The 25,014-nt window shown below is 39.6% G+C and overlaps 2 protein-coding genes across 8 annotated transcripts in view; one reads left to right on the top strand and one right to left on the bottom strand.

Annotated features, from left to right (window-relative positions):
* The window catches only part of LOC122451704 (translation initiation factor IF-2-like), a 116,743-nt gene extending 113,997 nt beyond the window's left edge, over positions 1 to 2,746 (bottom strand). The window contains exon 1 of the mRNA XM_043484622.1: positions 2,693 to 2,746. Coding sequence (XP_043340557.1) covers positions 2,693 to 2,746 — 54 coding nt within the window. The remainder of the gene's footprint in view (positions 1 to 2,692) is intronic.
* A 273-nt stretch (positions 2,747 to 3,019) lies between these two features.
* The window catches only part of RABGAP1L (RAB GTPase activating protein 1 like), a 669,536-nt gene continuing 647,541 nt past the window's right edge, over positions 3,020 to 25,014 (top strand). For 4 of the 7 annotated variants that reach the window (XM_043484705.1, XM_043484707.1, XM_043484709.1 and 1 more), the window contains exon 1: positions 3,022 to 3,201. The gene's annotated coding sequence lies outside the window, so the exon portion shown is untranslated. Of the gene's footprint in view, positions 3,202 to 25,014 lie in introns of all 7 variants that reach the window. The other 3 variants (XM_043484703.1, XM_043484704.1, XM_043484706.1) reach the window with 2 other exon arrangements.

The following is a 25,014-nucleotide window of genomic DNA, read 5'->3' as shown; positions in this document are numbered from 1 at the left end:
GTACAGTGGATAAGAATCTGCCTGCTGATGCAGGGGACGTGGGTTTGATTTCTGGTTTGGAAATACCCCACATGCTTTGGGGCAACTAAAGCCTGTGTGCTGCAAGTACTGAAGCCCATATTCCTAGAGCCTGTGCTACATAACAAGAGAAGACACTGCAATGAGAAGCCCATTCACCGAAATGAAGAGTAGCTCTCACTCACTGCAACTTGAGAAAGACTGGGTACAGCAATGAAGACCCAGTGCAACCAAAAGATAATGAATAAATAAATAAAGCTATAAAAAGATTATAAGAGTTTATTTAAAAAAAATTCCACCTGCTTAAATACTATAAACTCTTCCATTTTTGTTCAACATTGAACTTCTTTCCAGTTTTTGATATTCTGATATTTAAAATTGGGAACTGCAGACCCACATGAAAGAAACAGGGCAATGTGAGGTACAATAAGGAATGCAGAGACTTTGCAAAAGAGACAATGCATGTCCTGTAGCTTTCTGTCACCCTGTGAAACTATAATCCCACTGTTTCCAAATTTTCCACTTTTTAAAAAGAAGGCTGAAAAGAATGTGGAATCTTCTGGCTTTGAACTTTGGCTAACATTTTAAGCACCATGCAGGCTAAACAAAATGCATTTGCAGGTTAGATCTGGATCTAGGCCACTGTTTTCATGTTATGAATCATGTTAGAACATTTTATAACACCTTCCCTCAAAGTGAGAGCCTCAGTCCTCTTATGAACCAGGGCTGCTGGTGTATGTTTAATGCTAAGGAAGCCATAGTAGTGAGAGAAGTGAGCAGTACTCATTTTGCGAACGCTTTGTTACTAGTTCTCTGGCATATACTTAGAACTGTTTTCCTGGTAGTGAGGATGCGTTTGTATCAAATCACCTTCACTGTCTCTTATCTGTGTTCTCTTGTGACTCGCCTCTTATCTAGGTTCTCTTGTGATATCTCTTATCCAAGTTCTATTGTGAGGAACAGCTCAGTTTTACAGAATGACCCCTTGTGATTAAGAGGTGTAACATGTGGCTATGGGACAGAGTACTTTTCCTTGTAGCAAGCTGACACATCAATGATCCTATAATAGTGACTTAGCTGTTATGCTCCAGTTTAATAAGACAATTAACTAGCAACAGCCAATAGTAGACATTCTTAAGCTGCCAAAGGCTTGTGGTACTGAATATGGGAACACTAAACTTATTTTGAACTTATGATTTAAAACTTTTAGTTCCTTTTTTTGGGGGTCTCTTTCTTAGTGAGTGCAGATAATTGTCACGGTGTTTCCCCTTTTGTCAGAAAACTTTTTTTTTCAGTTAGTAGATTTCAGAAAGCAGAAATCATGTCATTTTCATCTGTTGACATCCTTGTGCCCAGTGTAACTTTACTAGTATTTTATTTAGTAGAGGCTCAGTACATACTTGTTGGCTTCTTTATTAATAGATACAGATGATCTGAGTTATTCTGACCTTAACCTTATTAAATACCAAAAGTTCAGCATTTACTGGGTCAGGCTCAGAGTTAGGTAGACTCTTGGGATACAGAGGTTAAAGGATTTCCTAGGAAGAAGCCCAGCACCTAGGGGAAATATTAAACAATTGTAATACTATTGGTCTGTCCCAGTATCTATGAAAGTGAAAGTCCCTAGTCCTGTCCCTCAGTCCTGTTTGACTCTTTGCGACCCCATGGACTATACAGTGTATAGTCCACTATACCATATATGGAATTCTCCAGGCCAGAATACCGGAGTGGGTAGCCTTTCCCTTCTCCAAGGGATCTTCCTGACCCAGGAATGGAACCGGGGTCTCCTGCATTGCAGGTGGATTCTTTACCGAGCTATCAGGGAAGCTCCCTAGCATCTATAGACATTTAAATTAGGGATTTCTCAGCGTAGTTTTTGGATCCAGGTGGGGAAATGAGTGCAGAAGAATTTAAGTAGGAGAGAGAATTTTAAACTAAAGAAGTCATTTTAGAGTGGAAATCACTGGACACATCTAACTCCTCCTGCAATGTCTTCACTTATTTACACAATAACATTTATGGAGTACTTTCTCTTAAGTCAGACGCTATGCTAGGCATGGTGGAAGATAAAAATGAAGCAGAGCCTCAAAAGATTCTTTAGTGGGCTAAAGTATCGCACAAATTTACCCAGATAAGGTTGAATATATTCGGTGCCACAAACCTTTAGAAACAAAGTGCTAAGGAAATTCAGAAAAATTCCTGGTCATTTTTTTTTTGTTTGTTTGTTTTGCCTGCAAGATCTAGGATGAAGGATATCCACAGTTTAAGGATCAGTACAGTATTAGTCAATGAAAGAGTTGGCTTATTTTTATCTCTGCTAGTTTGTACCCCCAAATTTATTACCCAACAGGATAAAAAGGTGCAAATGACGGTAAGTTTTCTTCATAAATACATAATAGTGCTTCCTGTTTAATCCCCACTGGTTATTTTCCTCTTCAATCTCTCCTGAGTCCCACAGAAGGAACCTTTATAAAGCCCACAAGACACCTTGAAAGAGGCACAGAAAAGAGTAACTGACGAGAGAAGTTAGAATTCTTTAAGGTGACTTCCCTGAGGAGTACTGGGCATTAAGAATGACAATATACGTAAACCAGGTTTATGAGTAAGAACACAATCGCCCCAAAGTAAGAATTGTCTAAGAGATCAGTAATCGCTGGGCAAGGCTTCAGCCAACTCGCTCGGAGATCGGGGACGCCCTAGCGAACCCGCGCGGCGGGGCTCCCGGCATGGTTAAGCTTTGGGAAGTTCTGAAGCACCGCGAGCGTCTCTAGCCCCTTCCCGGGTCCCTACTCTTCACAGTCTAGGTGGGCCAGGTCTTCACTCAGACGCTAACCCAAACACAGCCAGGCGGGGACGTGTACGCGCGTGCGCGCCCGCCGCCCAGGGCAGAGAAGGCGCCTCCGCCCTCAGGGGCGCGCACGCCGCGCCGAGGGGCCCGGACGTGCGCGCTCCCGACCCGCCACCACCTCCTCCTCCCCGGCCCGCCCCCTCCCTAGCCTCTTCCTGCCGGGCGGCCCTCCTCCCCTCCTCTCTCCGCTCCCTCCGCCCTGTTCCCTCCGCCCTCCCAGGGCTTCGGCGGCGGCAGAGTGAACGGGACGGGCCGGGCCGCAGAACGCTGGGCGGCGGGTGCGACGCGGGCGCCTGGCAGACTTGTTCCGGCCCTTCCCGCGAAGACGAGAGGAGGTGAGGCGAGGGCGGCCTGCTAGGGGCCGGCGGGCGCACCAGCGGCCCGGAGCCGCGGGCTGGGCTGGGGATGTTGGCGCCGGGGCTGCGCCGGGGGAGCGTAGCTGTGGGGGCCGGGACGGGACGGGATGCTAGAGGACCGCGGGAGGAAGGCTCGGGACTGTCGGTAGCTCCGCGGACATCGGTGGTTCTCCCTGGCGGCCGCTCCTCGGGGCCGGCGGCGCCCCTCACCTGGGGGCGGGGTGGTGACTTGGGCGCTCGCCTCCAGATGTGCCCTCCTGACACTGCCGCCGGCTGCTGCCGGGGTCGCCGTCCCAGCAGCCCCACGTCCGGGGGTGGGGGTGGGGGTGGGGGGTGGGCGTGTGGTGAGGGTATTTTCTTACCCACGTTCAGGCATCTGTTCGTGACCGCGTCTCGCCCTCGCGCTCCCCCTGTCTCCGCCAGGCACTTTGCTCCGCTCCTGCTGTTGATGCTTGTGGTTTTGCTGGCTGGGATGGGCTGCGTGCTGGGCAGATCTCTACCTGCAAAGAATGCCCCGCTTCAAAGTTGACCGCCTTGGCCATGCCAAACATCCCCCGTCCAGGTCGTGGGTGCTCAGTGTCCTGATAACTGAGTCAAAGTTTCTGAGACTGGACTAGTACTTTGCACTGGTCGCCAGCGGTGCAGGGCTGGGCAGTGCGTCAGCATGTGGAAAGGGGCCACTGGCCAGCGGGGAGGTGTTCGGGTTCTAGGGAACTGGACCGATAGGGTTGTTTCTGATCCCAGGGCAGTGTGTCCAGGTGCTTGTGTATTCTCCCTGTACTTCTTAGATAGGATCAGTTTAGAAAACGTACCGAAATTTACGTGGTCACTTGTAGAATTGAGAGTTTCATGTAAGTGATGGGAAATGCCAACTTCACTTTGCTGATGGTAAGGACAGCTTTCACTTGCCTGATAGATTTCAACGCTGACTGGGAATTTGATTTCAAGGTCTGCAGTTCTGGTGCTGGAAGGTTTAGGGATTTTTAAAAATACACTTAAATTTTCTTGCATGTACTGGGGAGATAGGTAGTTGCTTTTTATAATTCTGAAAACATGGTATCACGAAAACCTGACTTTTCTTGTAATAGTGTTTATGTGTGGCTTCTGCTGTACTTCTGTAGAATATCTGCTCATTTGTAGAATGATGGCAGAAGATACTAACATGAAGTTTGCTTGTGGTAAAATTGGGAGTGGGTTTTTGCCCATGGAAAATACTGGTCCACAAGTTGCCAGTATTGGAAAACTGGCCTGTGATTCATTATCTCAACAGAGTCCCATGTGAAACTGACAATGAAACTACAAAGGAGAAAGACCAGGTGAATTTAAGATATACATTATCTTCAAATTGTATTAAATGCTTGTTTGGCTGGGGAGTTAGTTGAGACTGAGACTGGAGTCTTAAATGAGGTCAAAATGTGCCCTGATAATTTGTATTGACAGGTCATCTGGGGAGAAGTGATGTATCTGGGCAGTCTTTATATGTGAATGTATTACATAGCCTACATTATATTCTAGGAAGCTGGAAACAAAGTAGGAAGCTGAAAACAAACTACTGGGATATAGTGAATATACCAACAGGCATAAAAGGTGTAAATGTGTGACATTTTTTTTTGGCCTGAGTTATTTGATGGTAATTTTTAAATATTATAGTTGCAGTGTTCTGTGAATTTTTGTGCCCTTGCTAATTGTTTCATAATTCAGATAATTTTCTTTTCACCTTAGTGGTTATTATGGTGTTATAAAACTTGAGTAACAGAATTTTATTGGGTATGTGAAACAGTTTTTATGTTTTATCAGCTCACCAGTTCTAAATTTGTGATTTCTAAAAACTTAAAATTTTCTCTGCCTTAACCCAAAGTTGAGCACATTCAGTTAGTGTATATTTATTTGAACTTGGATGGTACAGCATGGAAGCTCAAAGTCCTTTTATTCATTCTTTTGGAGTAATCAAAAGAAGGAATTCTCTTGTGCCAAGTTAAAATACTATGAGTGGGAGCTAACAAGGCTTTGAGAGATTAGCTTTGAAGAGAGTAGTAGCTAAGTAGCAAAACTTTCTTGTTTTGAGGGTGTAGAAATTGTTCTGAATTCTAGCCTGCTGTTGTCTTGAAGTGGTGTGGGGTCTTAGTGGCTGAATAGAGGATGTTTGGAGGATGGAGATACTGTAGGCTGTGGGATTGCCAGGCACAGAGTTTTCTTTTTGCTATGTCTCACAAGTTTTAATGAGTTGTTACATGTGTATAGCTCTTGTATGTGTGTTTGTGTATTTTCAGTTGCTCAGTTGTGTCCTGCTCTTTGCCATCCTATGGACTATAGCCCTCCAGACTCCTCTGTCCATGGGATTTCCCAGGCAAGAATACTGGAGTGGGTTGCCATTTCCTCCTTTAGGGAATCTCCCTGACCCAGGGATCGAACCCATGTTTCCTGCATTGCAGGTGGATCTTCACTGCTGAGCCTAAGCCCAGGTATAGCGCTTACTTTCTATACATAGGTCAGCCAGTGGATCTGAGCATGACCAGCAGCCCCAGGCTATTCCAGCCTCTGGTACAGCCACCTATAGAGATGGTCTTATGAGCATTTGACAGCACAGATAGCGGAGGCAAAGAAAATACTGACTAGAGCCTGAGTATGGTAAAACACTCAGTTTTTAAGGCAAGGTTTAATATTGTGACCATGAAGAAAGACATTGCTTGACTTGACTCTTGGCTTTTCAAAGAATCGGACATGACTGAGCGACTGAACTGAACTGAATAATTTTCACTTGATGGTCAATATTTGAAATTGGGTAGAAGTACCTACCAGCAGACCCTATTAAGGAATAGTTAATGGAATTAAGCAGAACTTGTATCTCAACGTTCTCTTTTTCATACTTCACTTACTTTCCATATTGTACTCATGCAACAGATAGGATACTACAATTGAGTATTGCTGGTTTGTGTTCATGCTGACTTCTTTTTTTCATCTTTTGTATTTTTTGGTGTAATTTTTGGGATTTTCCTGGGAAACTTCTGTGCATATATTCAGTTGATTTGGAGTTAGATTTGAGCTACCATTATTAGCCTACTTGAAATTCTGAGCCTCCTAGTTTTCTAAATAACCTTAAAAATAGGAAACACAATTCTTTATAAACACTCAGGAAAAATCTGGTTACAGACTGTGTTGTTGTGATAGACATAGTACAGCCAAAAATATATTCAATAAACTTGCTTTCTCACCCAGTTTAGTAAGCTTAAGTAAGAAGAAAATAAGAAAGTATGTTTTTCAATAAAAGCCTGATTTTCCCAGAATATCAAGTCTAACAACTGTTTGCTGTGCTATTTTTCCCCTTGCCTATTCTAAATTCAACAAGTACTACATGTCTCTAGTCCGTGGCAAAACCTTAATTTTAGTAGTAGGGGATTCTCAGTAATGGAAGTCTATTGAGGGATCCAGATTTGTGCTGGAAAATTTGACAGGGAAACATCAGGGATGGAAATTCCCCTTTTTATAGCTCTGGTTTTCTTTGTACCCAGGTTCTAAGCAAGGGCTTCCCTGGTGGCTCAGTAGTAAAGAATCTGCCTGCAATGCAGGAAATGCGGGTTAAATCCCTGGGTCGAGAAGATCCCCTGGAGAAGGAAATGGCTACCCATTCCAATATTTTTGCCTGGGAAACCCCATGGACTGAGGGGCCTGGCAGGCTACAGTCCATGGGTTGCAGAGTTGGACAGGGCCGAGCGACTGAACAAAAACAACAAGGTTCTTAGTTGGGTGGGTGAAGGGCACATATTCACAATTACATGGACCTTTTTTCATACCTTTTTTCATATAGATGTCCTTTTCCTTTCCTCCTGTCTCCCCTAACCCTTTGCTAAATGAGCCGTTGCAACTAGTAGGAGGATGTTGTAGCTCTAGGTTGTAACTGAACAAAGGCTGAGAACCTTGGTCTTTTGCTAATACTTCCTAAGCCAAATTTTCACTTCCTGTAATTTGCCTTCTGGTGATACCAGTAGGCATCTTTCTTACTCATTTTTGAAGAGACATATAAATTTTGGTGTTGAGGAGATTACATGTGTAACTCAGAGTGCAGTTTATTGCATTATGTAGTACTTATGGAAGAGGACTAGGAGATTGTTTAGCTGAACATTTATGAACGGTTTTGACTGTGACTCACAGTAAGAAATATATTTTATACCGATTCAACATGCACACACACACACACACACACACACAAAGTTGAAAGAAAATTTTGGTGAAATAATACTTGTCGTTTCAGGCCTTTGCTGGAGCTGGCTTATCAGTTGACTTGTAAGAGTAGTTATGCCTCTCTTTCCACCCAGGTGCATGTGTAGCTTGAAATTGGCTTTGGTGGGAGTATTTACACCAGGGACATCAACAGATGTTACAGTTCAGAGCTTTTCTCTCTCCTTTGGATAGCCAGTTAAACATTCATAGTGTACCACTTCACTGCCTACAACATACTTTGATATTCTCTATTTTATTTCATTTTATTAAAAAGATAATGCTGGGTTTTGATGGCAAAATTGATTTTACAGCCTGATAATGGATAACTGTCTATGGTTAAAAACTGGCTTAGTTGACCTTCTTGACTTTGTGGATGAATACACTAAAAAATTGAAGTTCAAGGTCATATAGCTAGTCATTACAAAGTGGGGTCTGTGGACTCCTAGTCTGGAGTTATATGTAGTGGATTTCTCTCTCTTTCTAACCCCTGGAACTCAGAGAGCTTAATATGTGTAAGACGTGTTAAGCAGTTTGAACAGAGATGAATAAGGCATGAACCTTGACCCTGAGGCTTTATGCTTGTGTGGGAGATTAAATATGGAAATGAAGATAATGTAAAGCAGAAAGTAATATGTAGTAAAGAGATAAAGATAAGGAGGTATAAGTTAGAGAGAGGAGGGAGAGACTACCTTTAGTTGTAAGGATATGAGAGGAGGTGACATTTAAACCATGCTTTGAAGAATGGGTAGGATTTGGACATGTGGAAATAGGATACATAGTAAATAGAGAAAGGTCTTTCTGGGCCAGGGTGATCAAAGGTATAGAGGGAAAGAGCTAGGCAAGAAAGAGTCAGTACCAAATGGTGAAGAGCCTTGAATGCCAGTTTTCCTTTCTGTTTTCCAGCTTGTCTTTCACTTTTGTCTCTGCAGTCATTTGGTACTTGCTTCTTAACGTTCAGTAAGCTCTGTATGCTTTGCTCCCGACTTGACTATGACCCAGAGAGCACTTAAGTATCCTTAGAGTAAAAGCTGAGGGAAAAGTTATTAGTGTAAGAGAAGCAAAGTTGAGTAAACCAATCCTAAAACTGTTGGAAAGAAAGGGAAAACATTTTCTTTGTAAGGAGGTAGCGTTATTTTTTTGTTTTGCCAAATAGACAGCATCAGATTGGCTGTAGCATAACAGGAAGCAGTTTTGAAAGTCTTTTTAAAGCACCTCCTAAAATGTGCTTTCTAAATGACTAGGTCTTAATTTGGAGGCAGGTTTGGCTTAGGCAGAAAGGCAGCTGATACAGATCCACAGCTGAGCTGACTAGTTTTCAGGATTTAGGACAGCAAAGCAGGGTATTCATACCACAGCCAGTTGTGAAGGCTTGCTAGATCTTTACTCAAGTAGTTCCTTTGATTTCAGCATTTATGTCTTTGACAACCTGTATGACTGGAGATGTTTTGAAGTCCTGGATGGAGCTTGCTTTGTTCCATAGGGGCTTTAGATGGCTGGAAATGAAGACAAATGACAGCATGTGTATCTGTTAATGAAACTGATTCTCAAGATTTTCTGTCTGTTGAAGATTTCATACTCACTGCTTCTAATTAAAATGATGCACAGTCAATTTGAAGAAGCTTTACTTCTCTTTGACCTACCAATTCTATAAAGTAAAAGCCCTTTTAGAATGTTGCCCAGGTAACACATACAGACTGCTGGAAGTGTGTGGAAAATTTTGGTAATCTTGGTAATGAAGTTGCTATAGTAAAAAAAAAAAACACAAAACTTGGTAAAAAGTTGGGCTACTTCTGGATGATTGACAAGGAATTTTGGGGTTGAGATTTAGCTCCAAAATAAATATGAATGAATGTCTTTGCCATACTGTTTTCCTCATTTAAAGTTCTGATATGTATATTGTCCTGTTACTGTAGGTTTTAGCAGTTTCACATGAACTGTTTCACAAGATAGCACATCCCAAATAGCATGATAAGAGTTTAGAGGCGGCATGCTTCAGATACCTCACACCACTTGAATGGTGCAGCTAATCATGTCAGCACAGAGGTAGGTTTTTTTTTTTTAGATGTTAAGTTTTACAAATTGAGTTTATTAAAATTTTCTACCATCAGTTTTTTTGTGTGTATGTGGTACACGGTGTCCTTAATTTAAACTGTGCAAACATTTTCCTAAACACATACACATGGATGTGTATGTATAACACACATGCTACCCACCAATTGTTGGAATTTTTGGTGAGAATACAGTCTACCTGGTAAATGACTGAAAGTAAGTGATTTGGCTCTTTGAAGACTGTCTCTTAAGTCACAAATATAAGAGCCATGCACACCCAGTGGGTTTTCTTTTTTTTCCTTTGTATGCCACATTTCCAGGAAAGTAACACATTTTAAAAGTCCGGCATAGAACTCATTCACGTGCCAGTGAAGGAGTTCTGAATTTCACCCTTCCCCTGTGTTTGCTGTGCACCTGTATTCTGCCCTCATCATCAGCAGTAGGAAAACTGGTATGTGTGCACGCGCAGACACTCAGTTTGTGACCCCGTGGACTGTATACCTTACTAGGCTTTTCTGTCCATGGGCTTTCCCAGGCAAGAATACTTGAGTGGGTTGCCATTTCCTCCTCTAGGGGAATCTTCCTGACCCAGGGATCGAACCCATGTTTCCTGCATTGGCAGGCAGATTCTTTACCATTGAGCCACCAGAGAAGCCAGGCAAAATTACAGGACCTTAAAAATCAAACTTCCACCAGAGGGGATGCAAATAACAAGCACTATTTTTAGAGAAAATACAAACTTGTGGTTTTTCAGTTTTGAAGGTTTAAGAGAAATGTAATGCTAGTTTTTGATAAACAATGTTGAGTGTTTATTCTGTGCTTCAAGATGTACTTTGTCATTTTTGAGCCCCATTTCTAAGAGCATTGTATAAGTGCAAATGTTTGTTAGAGTGGTTATTAGGTATTTCCTTCAATAGTTTCTCTTTAGTAAATTTATCTTGATAAGACACTTGGGATAAATTATATCTTTGTTTAGTGAGAAGTTAGCCTCTGAAGGGAGACTATACATATACCGGCAGATGATATGGTTTCTTAGGTTGTTTTATAGTAATTTTTTTGTCTCAGCAGCTAATAGCCATCAGACCTTAATCATTTATTATTTTATTTCCACAGAGATCTTCTCTCCTGGGCTGTATTCTTTCATTTAAAATCTCAGTCTCATATTTTGCCCTACTGTTAGTGGTCAGGTTTGGACTAATGTTAAAGACTTTGTCCTAGTCTTTCTATGCAAAGATGTTGCTTATCAAGTTGGTACTAAATTGTAATTTAGTTAATGTCCTCTTTCCTGCATATATTTTTTTCTCTCAATATTCTAGAATCTACTTTTAACACTAACCCAAGCTTCTTGGTAAAGTTAATGGGAAAAATGAAGTTAGATGTTATTATTCAAGTCTTTGGACCACCTGTTTGCTAGTACTAGTGAACCTATAAAAATTTTTGTGTATAAGATTGATTGTTGTTCAGTTGCTAAGTCATATCCAACTCTTCGTGACCCCATGACTACAGCATGCCAGGCTCCCATGTCCTTCACTATCTCTCACAGTTTGCCCAGATTCATGTCCTTTGAATTGGTGATGCTATCTAACCATCTCCTCCTCTGCATGAGTTACGCAGCTTAATCTTTCAGTAATGAGTCTAGGCCTCTAATTACGTATTTGTTTTATTTAATTTTTAAATTGAAGAATAGTTGATTTAAAAAGTGCTGGTTTCAGGTGTACAGCAAAGTGATTAAATTATATATAAATATATATATATACACACACACACACACACACAAAAGAGATCTTCATGACCCAGATGATCTCACCTAGAGCCAGACATCCTGGAATGGGAAGTCAAGTGGGCCTTAGGAAGCATCACTATGAACAAAACTAGTGGAGGTGATGAAATTCCAGTTGAGCTATTTCAAATCCTAAAAGATGATGCTGTGAAAGTGCTGCACTCAATACGTCAGCAAATTTGGAAAACCCAGCAGTGGCCACAGGACTGGAAAAGGTCAGTTTTCATTCCAATCCCAGAGAAAGGTAATGCCAAAGAATGCTCAAACTACCGCACAATTGCACTCATCTCACACGCTAGTAAAGTGATGCTTAAAATTCTCCACAGCAGGCTTCAGCAATACGTGAACTGTGAACTTCTAGATGTTCAAGCTGGTTTTAGAAAAGGCAGAGGAACCAGAGATCAAATTGCCAACATCTGCTGGATCATCGAAAAAGCAAGAGAGTTTCAGAAGAACATCTATTTCTGCTTTGTTGACTATGCCAAAGCCGGTGACTGTGTGGATCACAATAAACTGTGGAAAACTCTTCAAGAGATGGGCATACCAGACCACCTGACCTGCCCCTTGAGAAACCTGTATGCAGGTCAGGAAACAACAGTTAGAACTGGACATGGAACAACAGACTGGTTCCAAATAGGAAAAGGAGTACATCAAGGCTATATGTTGTTACCCTGCTTATTTAACTTCTATGCAGAGTACATCATGAGAAACGCTGGGCTGGAGGAAGCACAAGCTGGAATCAAGATTGCCGGGAGAAATATCAATAACCTCAGATATGCAGATGACACCACCCTTATGGCAGAAAGTGAAGAAGAACTAAAGAGCCTCTTGATGAAAGTGAAGAGGAGAGTGAAAAAGTTGGCTTAAAGCTCAACATTCAGAAAACTAGGATCATGGCATCCGGTCCCATCACTTCATGGCAAATAGATGGGGAAACATGGAAACAGTGGCTGATTTTATTTTTCTGGGCTCCAAAATCACTGCAGATGGTGATTGCAGCTGTGAAATTAAAAGACACTTACTCCTTGGAAGGAAAGTTATGACCAACCTAGACAGCATATTCAAAAGCAGAGACATTACTTTGTCCACAAAGGTCTGTCTAGTCGAGGGTATGGTTTTTCTGGTAGTCATGTGTGGATGTGAGAGTTGGACTACAAAGAAAGCTAGCACCGAAGAATTGATGCTTTTGAACTGTGGTGTTGGAGAAGACTTCTGAGGGTCCCTTGAACTGCAAGGAGATCAAACCAGTCCATCCTAAAGGAGATCAGTCCTGGGTGTTCATTGGAAGGAATGATGCTGAAGCTGAAACTCCAATACTTTGGCCACCTGATGTGAAAATACCACCTCATTTGAAAAGACCCTGATGCTGGGAAAGATTGGGGGCAGAAGGAGAAGGGGACGACAGGATGAGATGGTTGGATGGCATTACCAACTCAATGGACATGGGTTTGGGAAACTCCGGGAGTTGGTGATGGACAGGGAGGCCTGGCATGCTGCGGTTCATGGGGTCGCAAAGAGTTGGACATGACTGAGCAACTGAACTGAATAGACACATATAAATATATATATAATTTTTGATTATTTTCAATTATAGGTTATTATGAGATATTGACTATAATTCCCTCTACTATATGCTAAGTTCTAGTTGTTTATTTTATGTATAGTAGTGTGTATATGTTAATACCAAACACTCAATTTATTCCTCCCACCATCTTTTTCCCCCTTGGTAACCATAAGTTTTCTGTGCCTGTGAGTCTGTTTCTGTTCTGTAAGTAAGTTCATTTGTATCACTTTTTAGATTCCACATAGAATGTTTGATACCATATGATATTTGTCTTTCTCTGGAATATTTCACTTAGTACAATAATCTCTAGGTCCATCCATGTTGCTGCAAATGGCATTATTTCATTCTTTTTTATGGCTGAGTAATAGTCCATTGTATATATATACACCACATCTTCTTTATCCATTCCTCTGACTGTGGGTACTTAGGTTGCTTCCATGACTTGGCTTTTGTAAATAGTGCTGCTATGAACAGTGGGGTGTTTTAATTTTTTTAAAATTCTGACATGCATTTTATATTTCTTGTTGGCACTGTCAGTAGTTTCGATAGGTGAAACAGGTTTCTCCTGTTGCACTTGATTTCACAAACAATAAAATAGCAGTCTCTACCATTTGAAGATAACAGATAAAAGTTTTCAAGGATAATCCAATAATAGTAGTTCATAGAAACTAGTTCATTTAGCAGTTAATGTGATGCTTCTCATTTTGCTTTTAAGTTTCATTATGTTTACATGCTAGTCATGGCGGAACTTTATTATTATGTGCCATTGAGAATTTATTTTTCTAGATAGAGAACTTTAGTAATTTTTATACTTGTGAAAATTTCATTTGGAAGAGAGCATGGTAGTAGATTTTATAAATTATGGTTGGTCAAAGTGAATGAAAAGAAGCATCAGCTTTAAGCCACAAATTACTGAAAATATTTTTTGGTTTTGTGGTTGAGAAGGTAGGTAGAGCCTAAGAGCTCTATTCTTGATATAGTGCTGCAATGAAATTCTGAGAGCATAAGTGATTTGCCACAGTTTTTCCTCTTTGTGTAATAATAATAACAAAAACTAACATTATTAAGTGTTGAATGGGTTAGTTATTCCATAAGATTATGTGCATTATCTAGTTAATCTTCACAATAACTACCTGAGGTAGGAACTATTACAGTGTCCAGTTTGCAGATGAAGAAACAGAGAAGGTCGTAACTTATGATTACACAGCTCATGAGAGGCAAGTCTCTTTCGCTCCTAAATTACCTTATAGCAACTCTCAACTGCTACTCTCTATTGATGATTTCTTTAAATGGGGTTGATGATACTTGCCTTTCGTGTTTCATAGGGTAATTATGAGAACCTAAAAAGGTAAGATTTACAACAGGAAACCTATCAACGTGCCTGGTGTTTTAATTTTACTGGGAATTTTTTTGAGAAGCCAAAGAAATCTTTGAAATAGAAAAGCACATATATTACTTTTAATCACTAAAATAAGTCGAACCATAAAATAAATCGAGTAAACAGATTTTGATAGGCTGCTATCTGAACAGCAGAAGACATGTTTTGTGTGGGTCCAGAGGATCAGTGAGTGAAAGGCAAGTGGAGCCAGAAATATAGGGATGTATTGAGTAGAAGGTGGATTGGATCATTTCTAGCAACCTGAATTCTTTCTGAATGAGGAGGAATATTAAAAAACATTAGGTGACCTCAGAGATGCTTCCAACAGCAAGATCTATGAGTGTTGGTAATGGGTGACTTTTATTTTATTCTTGTACCTCAAAATAGCTAGATATACCCCCCAAATGTTTTTATTTTAGCTTGGATAATTAACAGTCACTCTTCTTTAAATGTCAGTTTATTTTATTTTATTTTTTTTGCACTGAGGGTGGAAAAATGTATTATGGTTGCCTGGGGAGAATACATTTATGCATTTTGCTTTCTTCCCCACAAGATAAACAGATTTTTTTGAGGGTGCAGTGGATAAAACAGCTTAATAGTATATTGTTGCTTGCTTGCACTTAATACTTTTCTTGTGATTTTCCCTCAAATTTAGATTTCATAAGTGTGTATTTCCACGCGAAAGTTAACATTATGAGTATGAAAGGTCGTTTTTATTGTATGGGGTGTTACAGTTTTATGGCTCTTTATACAATTGGTTTCATTCTCTGACACTGTTTTATTCAGCAGGCGTTTGTAAGGCAAGGAATGGATTCAGTGCTTGAGGAACAGATAAGAGATGGTTAAGGAAATGACAGTCATATTGGAGAAACATACAAGTACAGTGGAGTGTAGCCAGGATGGGGGCAGTGTAGGATGTGTCTTACAAGAAAGCTTCTGTAACCTGGTCTGAGTTGAGTTTAAAGAAGGTGAGAGAGGCATCTTAGAGGTATGAAAATTTGAAGTTGTAACTCTTTACTTGGGTAGACCCAGTAGCTCCTCATCTTCCTGAAACATGTAGAAACCCCCAAATGGATGTAATTTTTTATAAGTAATTACTTAAAAATAAAGCTCTCACTGAGAACTTACTTTTATTTTATATATGATGCTGTGGTTTCTAAAGTAGCAGATTAAAAAGAATAATATAGAATTGAAATGGTGTCATAAATATACATACTGATAATAACAGTGAGATTGCTGACATTGATAGCAAGGAAGAAATAGGAAAAACTATACACACACACAACCCAACTCTAAAAACCATAGATAGTAAAGGAAAACAGCCTTGCACACTTATTTAGCTTTGGGTATCTGTTGTATTTCTAGTAGTATATATAGAATAATAATAAAAGTTTGTCATGTTCTCCCTTACAAGAAAAGGTTAAATATATGGTCTGCGTTTATGAAGGCATTAAAGTTTTATCTTAGAAAGATTTTAAAATATGAAATAGAGTGAAAACCAGAGGGTAAACTCTTATGTTAGTTATCAAATTGTTTATCTTGAGTGATTGATTTCCAAAGGGCTTTGAATAACCTTAGATTTAGTTTTCTTCTTACATATGACACATCTGTTGTTGTCTAGTTGCTCAGTCATGTCTGACCCTTTTTGCAACCCCTCTGTCCCGGCTCCTCTGTGCATGGGATTCTAGACCAGGCAAGAGTAGATTGCCATTCCCTTCTCCAGGGGATCTTCCCAGCCCACACATTGAACCCACGTAGCTCAGTTAGTAAAGAATCCGCCTGCAATGCAGGAGACCCCGGTTCTATTCCTGGGTTGGGAAGATCCCCTGCAGAAGGGAAAGGCTACCCACTCCAGTATTCTGGCCTAGAGAATTTCATGGACTGTATAGTCCATGGGGTTGCAAAGAGTCGGACATGACTGAGCGACTTTCACTTTCACTCCTGAATTGCAGGTGTATTCTTTACTACTGAGCCACCGGGGAAGCCCATATGACACGTAGACTGCATATTTTATGGAATATTAGACATAGTTCAGTCAGTAAAGAGTCTGCCTTCAATGCAGGAGACCCAAGTTTGATCCCTGGGTTGGGAACATCCCCTGCAGGAGGGCGTGGCAACTCACTCCAGTATTCTTGCCTGGAAAATTCCATGGATGGAGGAGCCTGCCGGGCTATAGTCCACAGGGTCACAAAGGGTTGGACGTGACTGAGAGACTTCTCTTTCTTTCACTTTCAGACATAGTTCAGCACAGTCTTTGCTATGTGACATTGGCTAGAAACTACTTGCTTATATTGTTCAGTTGCTAAGTCCTGTCTGACTCTCCTGCGACCCCGTGGACTCCTCTTCCAAGGAGTCCACCAGTCCACCAGTCTCCTCTTCCAAGGGATTCTCCAGGCAACAGTACTGGAGTAGGTTGCCATTTCCTTCTCCAGGTATTTGCTTATATAAAGTATCAAAGTTAGGATTCTTGACCATTTGGATATCAAGTCCTTTTGAGAGTATGGACCAGGTTGTCTTTCTGTTCTGGATGATTTATAGTTGTCTCTCTCAGCCTAGATGCTATCATCTTGAAAGCCTTCACTGAGATTGTAGACTGTTAGAAATCTGTTAGATATCTCTTATCTGTGTTTTTGGAGCATCTTATTTCCTCCCTGTTGTGACACTAATAGCATTGCATTGTAGCTTGTCTGTTTCTACTTTAGACTACAGTATAGGCTTTTTGAGAACAAAAGCTATTTGGTTTAGGGCTCTGGAATTGGTCTCCTCTCGATTTGAATCTTGGCTGTGTGTGACATTGGGGAAATTATCTGTAAAGTGGGGATAATCGTACTCCATAGAGTTATTTATCTTGAATATGTTAATGAATGTAGAGGAGAAATAACACAGTTTCTGGCACATTGTTTAGTTCTCATAAATGTTTCTTCCTCCTTTTTTTTTCCTATTGTGTCTGGCATTTACTTTTAAATGCGTTTAAAGGTGTTACTACATTAGTACTTTTAAAGTAGTTTTGTACACTGTGTTAGAGCTCATTTGGATCTATCATTAATATTATTAAATGAAAATTTCTTAAAATGAATAATAACTAGTATATAAAAATACAGTCTTCGAGCTAGATATCAGGAAATCATGTAGTCTCCAAATTTCATTATCAGCCTGAAAAACTTTCTCCAGGCCTTGTCAAGCATGTAATTGTTGTGATGGCAATGGGTTTAAAGTAGGTGGGCCTGGTGTTCTGTCTGTGGTGACCTGGAGGATGGGGGTAGGGGAAGAGGAGGAAGCTCAGGAGGGAGGTGATATATATGTATATAATTATGGCTCATTTGTATTGTTGTATGGCAGAAACCAACACAACATTGTAAAACAGTTTTCTTCCAATTTAAAATAAATAAAAAAGATGCTTCTGAATTTAAAAAAATAAAATAAGTGGAAAAGATTGTAGAGTTCCTTTTTCTGAATTTGCTGCTTTCTGACCTTGTTCACTTGTCTTGGTAGCTATGCCTCTTACTGCCATCATCTTGGCTTTGTTATTGATCTCTTTCTTGGAAGGAAAGAACCCTGTGTCTGACAAACTTACTAGCTGTGTGACCCTGGGTAAGTAACCTTACTTCTGGGTTTATATATCTGTATAATGAAGTAGTAATAATACCTCATGACTCTGAAATTTTAGAAATAGGTGCCTGGTGTATAGAAGGTGCTCTGTAGATTGTAGGTATTCTTAGCTCTCTTTTCAAGCCAGAATCCTCAGTATTCCTTCTTTATTAGTAACTTTGTTTGACAGCAGCAAACCAAGAAATAGGGTGAAGGAGAACTGGATCACTGGGGGAATGATAACAGAGATTTTGCACCAGCACCCTTGACCTCAGATGGGAGATGGATGGAAAGGGCCTGTAGCTTTATGTGAAGGAGGATGGGTGAAACCTGATTGGATTGGATGTAACATAGCATCTGTAGTCTGGCTTAAATCCTCATCAACTGGTTGGGTGGTTTTTAATTTACTTAAAATTTAAAAGTTTTGTTTATTTTTCAGCTATTAAAATGCTTACAATACTAAACTACTTACTTGATTACAGAATGACTTTTCAGTGAGCTGAGCACAACTTATTCAAGGCTTATGGACTGTAGAGTTGTTCCTCTGTGATAGTGTGTTAAGACATTTCTAGAAATGAAGTGTCCCCACCTCCCCCCACGTATCCTTTACCCCCTTAGTGCCACAAGTTGTTGAGATACATATGACCGGTACTCCTGTTGGGATCTGTTATCTCATTACATCTCTGTTGTTTGCAAGGCATCATGTTAAGTGTTGTGGAGGAATGTGAAGAAGTAAAACCATGTATTTCAGGAAATTGATTGCAGTCGGGAAAGTGATACATACATGTATTAAAAATAACTAATTTTTTTTAAAAAAAACTAACTTTTAAAAAAGCAGAATTATTAACTAAAACATCTTATTTTCTGAGCCCAATATCCCTAGGGTCATTTAAGATAGTTTTGCTGGAAAAAAAAGTCATAGGCTGTTGTTATGCAAGTGTCAAACCATGGATTAGAAAAGTTGGAAACTGAAGTTTCTGACTAATGTTAATTTTTCCATCTTATTTGTGAATCTATATTAACATTATCTTGTACTGATTCCTTCACTAATATCTTCTAAGAATTTAAAAAATTATTTGTCACCTTCAAATGTGATCATTGAAGAGTTGATTAATTATTCTCTGTCTTTCAAAGCAGATTAAGTTAAATCATCATGATTTAGATATTTTCCTATGGCAGTATTTTATCTTAGTTTGTGCATCATTTGCAACAGATCATCAAGTTAGTGCTGTATTTATTATTAAATCTAGTATAAATGTAGTATCTTTACTGCAAAATGGTGCACATTTTGATCAAAAGAAGCAGTGCCACCCTCCCTGTTACCTCCTGCTGTACCTTGACTAACATTTGGATATAAAAGAATCTAATCAGATTGCTCTCTCCTTTGATTTTCCTGTTGTTGACTTCCTGTCATTCAGATCTCTGCTTAAAAAAATTTATTTCTGAGTCTTTCCCAAACCACCTAATCTGAAGTGGTTCCTGATGCTCTTGGCTTGCTCTGCCACGTTGCCCTCTGTATTTTCATGCAGAATACTTATCCCTGTCATAGAAACTTCCTTCCTTCCTTTCTACCCCTGCCTCCCTTTCTTCACTCCCTCCTTCCTTTCTTCCATTCTCCAGTAGCTTGTATGCAAGCTTTGAGTGCAAGAACTTAACTGGTTTTTATCACTTCTGTTATCTCTAGAGCTTCAAATAATTCACTCAATAAAGTTTTGTTACTGTAGAATAAAGCAGACATTCTTTCCCCTAAGTAGCTTTATGACTGTCTTGAAAGTTCATTTTACTTCATTATACCTTGTTTTCTTTTGTTGCAAAATGGGTGGGGGATGGGAGAGGAAAAAGATTGAATTAGATTTATTTCTAAACTCTGTGCTGTTAGCTTGTTGTGAGCTTTGAGTCCTGCAATAATGGTGTTGATGAAGTTGGGCTTAGCTACTTAATTATTTTCTTACTCTTCTCTTGAAACCAGTAATGCATATTTATATTTGTAAGATTACTGACAGCATTGGAGAGTTAACTCTGACTGCAGACTCAGTTTTTTGGTGTATCTAGATTATTAAAGAGATTAGATCTGCAACATGATTTCTGTTTTGATGATCAAATTAGGTTCTGTGGCATATCCAAGTATTAAGTTGAACTGATCTTTCTGGTTATTTACTCTAAATATCAGGGAAGTTTAGTCATCTCTTTTTAGTTAATTTTGATTATGAGAGTTATGATTTCTATGAAATGAACTTTGAGATAATATACGTATAAATGAAAGTTTACATAAAAGTAACTTTTGTAGTAATTTCTGGAAGGCAGTTGGAATTGTAGATGTACACTAGTTTTTCGTTTGGTGCACGTGACTAGAATTTTAGACAGTGGGCTATTTTAGTCTTCATTTGGGAATATTTTATTATTATATTGAACAAAAACATTTTTGAAATGGGTAAAGGAAATGAACAGACAGTTGATATTAGAGGATATGCAACCTGTAAGCAGCTGTTGGAAGAATGTGTGATCTTCTCATTAATCCAAGAAATGCTGACTAAAACAAAATGGAATACTACTTTATACTTATTTCAGATTTTTTCAAAAACAGTTGTATGTAATGCTGGTTAGATATTGGTAAAGCAGGCGTATTCAGATAGTGCTACTGGATCGCAGTTTGGTAGGATGTATCTAGAATTTTTAGACTGTTCATAATTGTTTTATAAATCTGATCAGTGGCTTTCCTTCTGAGAATATCCTGAAGAAATAACTGCAGAAGAAAAAAGGAAAAGATAAGAAACAGGTGTTTGCAGGAGACTGTTCAGAGCAACATTTTAGTAGTGGCTTATTGGAAGCAACTTAAATTTTCAACAATAGGAGACTTTATGGTACACTTATTGCAAGAACCATTGGGTAGCATAAAAATAATTAGACTCATTTTAAGGAAGAGTGAATGTAACCATTTAAAATTATAAGAAAAATATCAGGAATGCACTAAAATGCCAACTATATTAGCTCAATAGTATTATGGATCTTTTTTTTCCCCCTAAATTTGTGTAACTTTTATAATGAAAAAAGCATAAGTAAAATCAGATTTTGCTAGCAATGATAATTTTGTTAGTATAACTAGGGTTGCCAGATTTAACAAATAAAAACACATACACTATTTGGGATGTACATTCCAAATACAATAAAATTATTTTTCTGAGATTCAACATTAAACTGAATGCCTTATGTTTTATCTGACAACCCTAAGTGTAACACATTTTGGTTATAGTTGACCGTTGTTGAGAAATGTTGGGACACTCTGCCTCCTAAATAATTCCAACAATTGTTTTTAATTTAGTTAAAAACTAGAATTATTTAGCTAGGAAAATTACTTTTATGGTCTAATTTTTTTTTCAGAACTTTTTTGAGTGATGCTTGGAGGAAATATGCTTCAGTGTTTGGCAAGAGTAATTAAAAACTCATGTTACTTAACAAAAACATGATACTGGATACTGCTTTTTTACCTTAGATAGAAGGGTGATTGGAGAAGGAAATGGCAACCCACTCCAGTACTCTTGCCTGGAAAATTCCATGGATGGAGGAGCCTGGTAGGCTACAGTCCATGGGGTCCCAAAGAGTCAGACATGACTGAGCGACTTCACTTTCTTTCTTTCTATAGTTTCTTTTGGAGGAGGAAATGGTAACCCACTCCAGTGTTCTTGCCTAGAGAATCCCATGGACGGAGGGGCCTGGTGGGCTGCGGTCTATGGGGTTGCAAAGAGTCGGACATAACTAAGCAACTAACACACACACACACAGAAGGGTGATTTGTTGAGTTAACATTTTTTTAGTTTTAGAAATAACAGCATTTCTGGATTCCCCTGATGATCCAGTGGTTAGGACTCCATATTTTCACTGCCAGCGGCCTGGGTTTGATCCCTGGTTGAGGAACTGAGGTTCTGCAAGCCAGTAGCTGTGGTGAAGAAAAAAAAAAAAAGAGGCATTTCTGCAGTGAAACATCTTTCTACGTATATCTGGGAAGGTGCTTCCCATATATCTGGGAAGATAGGAGACTTATTGATATAATGTTTGAGAGGTCAAGGAAATGAGAATAGGAGGGAAGTTGAAATAGGATTGTAACTACTCTGCTTTGAAAACTGGAACTTTTTTTAAGTTTCATATTTGAAGTGAAAATAAAATGCACTTGTAAGAAGTTCTGACAGTTTTCTAAATCTTAAGTAATCTTCCACAGAATAACATGTCAGGACTTTTTGGATTGAAAAAGATGCAATTTTGGGGTCCAACTGAAGATAAGTCATGAAAATGAAAATCAATTTAGTGATTATTGTTGATACAGTTAATGTATCCAATCAAGGGCTTTGATATACTAGGTACTAATAACAGATACCCTGCCATCATAGAATTTATAGTTTAGGGAGGAGTTAGGCAATTACTGTGCTCTGTGATAAGTACCGTGATAGGCCATTTGAGCTGCAGGGGTAGCTCAGAGAAGGGGCACCTTAGCCAGAGGAGAGATTCTACCATCAGAAGGAGTAGGAGTTAACCAGGGAAGATGATGTGGGAGTCCTGGAGATTGAGAGCAGATATGAAGGTCCAGAAGCAGGGAAGAACATAGCAAATCTGAAGAGTGAAAAAAGGAAGTGGACAGCAGTGTATTTGAAGGAACCGGGAGAGCACATGGTGACACGTGAGGCTGTAAGGGTAGGCAGGGGCCAGGTGATGGTGGCTCTTACGGATCATTTAAGATGTGGGCTTTATTCTAAGAATGCTGCGCTGTGCTTAGTTGCTCAGTCATGTCCGACTCTTTGTGACCCCGTGGAATGTAGCCCACCATGCCCATGGGGATTCTCCAGGCCAGAATACTGAAGTGGGTTGCCGTGCTCTCCCCAGGGGATTTTCCCAACCCAGGGATTGAACCCAGGACTCCTGCATTGTGGGTGGATTCTTTGCCATCTGAGACACACATTAGATTTTGTTCTAGAGAGATTATTTTGGACTGGGTGTGTAGAGTTGATTTGGAGAGAAGTAGGCTAGAGTATGGAAGACAATTTAGAAAATTGTTACAGTAATCCAGGTAGCTGAACTAGGATGGGAGTAGTGAAGCTTGAAAGGAGTGAACAGGTTTAAGAAGTTTTTATGAGACAAAATCATTGGGACTTTGTGGTATGTTTGATTTAGGAGTGCAAGAGAAGGAGTCATAATTCTTGGGCAGGTTTACCAAGAGGGATTAAAGGAGGAGCAGTGTTTTGGGGGAAAAAAATATGAGTTCAAGGTTTGACATTGTAGATGTCTGTAGGCAGCTTGACAAGTGGTATAAAATGTGAGAAAGATGTCTGGGTTTGAAATGTACTAATTGAGATTAAGTAGGCAGAGTTGAAGAGACCTGGAATAGAACCCTGAGGAGCTCCCTTTAAAAAAAAAGTGATTGTTTCGAAAATCTTACATTTTTATTAGTTTTTCTTCCGTCTGTGCTTACTGTATTCACTTTCCTCTGTTAGATTATAAGCCCCTTAAGGGTAGGACCGTGTCTCTTTTGTTCACCTCTGTGTGCACAGTACTTGACATATAGTATACACTTGATAAGTATTTGTGAGATGAATACAGTTTTCCTATTACTTTTGTTCCTCGTTTGAGTCTTTAGTTGTGGGCATTTATTTCCGGGATCTCTCTTCTATTGTTTGATCAGTTTGTCCTCTTCCAGTCAGTATCATGTTGTTGTTCAGTCACCCAGTCGTGTCCGACTCTTTGTGACCCCATGGATTGCAGCTCTCCAGGCCTCCCTGTCCCTTACCATCTCCCGGAGTTTGCCCAAGCTCATGTTCATTGCATTGTTGATGTATCCAGCCATCCCATCCTCTGACATCTTCTTCTCCTTCTGCCCGCGATCTTTCCCAGCATCAGGGATTTTTCCAATGAGTCGTCTGTTCGCATCAGATGACCAAAATACTAGCACTTCAGCATCAGTCCTTCCAGTGAGTATTTGGGGTTGATCTCCTTTAAGATTGACTGGTTTGATTTCCTTGCTGTTCAAGGGACTTTTAGGAGTCTTCTCCAGCACCACAGTTTGAAGGCATCAATTCTTTGGCATTCTGCCTTCTTTACAGTCTAGCTTTCACAATCAGTATCATATAGGTATGTTTTCTTTTAACTTTTCATTATGGAAAATTTGAAATTTATGAGAAAGAAAACAGTTTACTTAAAATCCACATAGAAATCTAAATTGAACAATTCTTATGTTTCTCATTTTTGCTTAATCTCTTTTTTTGGGTGTAGTACTGCAAATTACAGAAATTGGTTTATTTTTATCCCTAATTACTTAAATGTATCTCTCAAAAGTAAGAACATTTTCTCATATAACTATAATCACATTATCACACCTAACTAAATTAGCAATTTCTTAATATCATCAGAAACCCAGCCTGAATTAAAATTTTGCCAGTTATACCCAAAATGTTTGTGTTAGTTTGCTAGAGCTGCCATAACCAAATACCACGTACCAGGTGCTTAAACGACATAATTTATTTTCTGACAGTTTGGAGATTATAAATCCAAAATCAGTGTATTTCTTCTGAGGATCTCTCCTTGGCTTGCAGGTGGCTGCCTTCTCTGTGTGTCCTCACGTGGTCTTTCCTCTCTGAGTGCATCCTTGGTGTTTCTGTATGTCTGAATTTCCTTCTTATAAGGGCACCAGTCAGATCAGATTAGGACCCACCCTAATGGCCTCCTTTTACCTTAGCTTTTTAAAGGCCCTAACTCCAAATATAGTCACATTCTGAGGTACTGGGGGTTAGAACTTCAAGATATGTATTATTTTTTTGTGGTGGGAGTCGGGGGCACAATTCAGTCCTAAACAATGTCTTTTATACTGCTGGCTTGTTCAAAGCAGGATTTAATCAAGGACTATGCAATTGCATTTAGTTGTAAATTTCTTACGTACACTTTAACCTACATACATCTCCCCACTTTACCCCTTTTCTTCTCTTGACAATACAGACATCTAGCCAACTGTCCTGTAAGATATTCCATGTTTTGAATTTGTCTGACATATTTCACTGTTTCCTGTTTCCTATAAGCTGAAAGCTAGATCTGAAGAAGGTTTATTTAAACTAAAACATTTTGGGCACCGGTATTTATAGTTTGTGCTGTGTGGGTCATAATGGTTGTGTCTGGAGGCACATGTCTCATTGTCCTACTCTTGGTGATGCTGAGATTGATCACTGGGTAAAGTGGTAA

This window comes from Cervus canadensis, chromosome 13, assembly GCF_019320065.1.
Source record: "Cervus canadensis isolate Bull #8, Minnesota chromosome 13, ASM1932006v1, whole genome shotgun sequence".
Taxonomy (NCBI): domain Eukaryota; kingdom Metazoa; phylum Chordata; class Mammalia; order Artiodactyla; family Cervidae; genus Cervus; species Cervus canadensis.
Note: the sequence above shows the minus strand (reverse complement) of the source record. Positions and strands in the feature narration are given on the sequence as shown.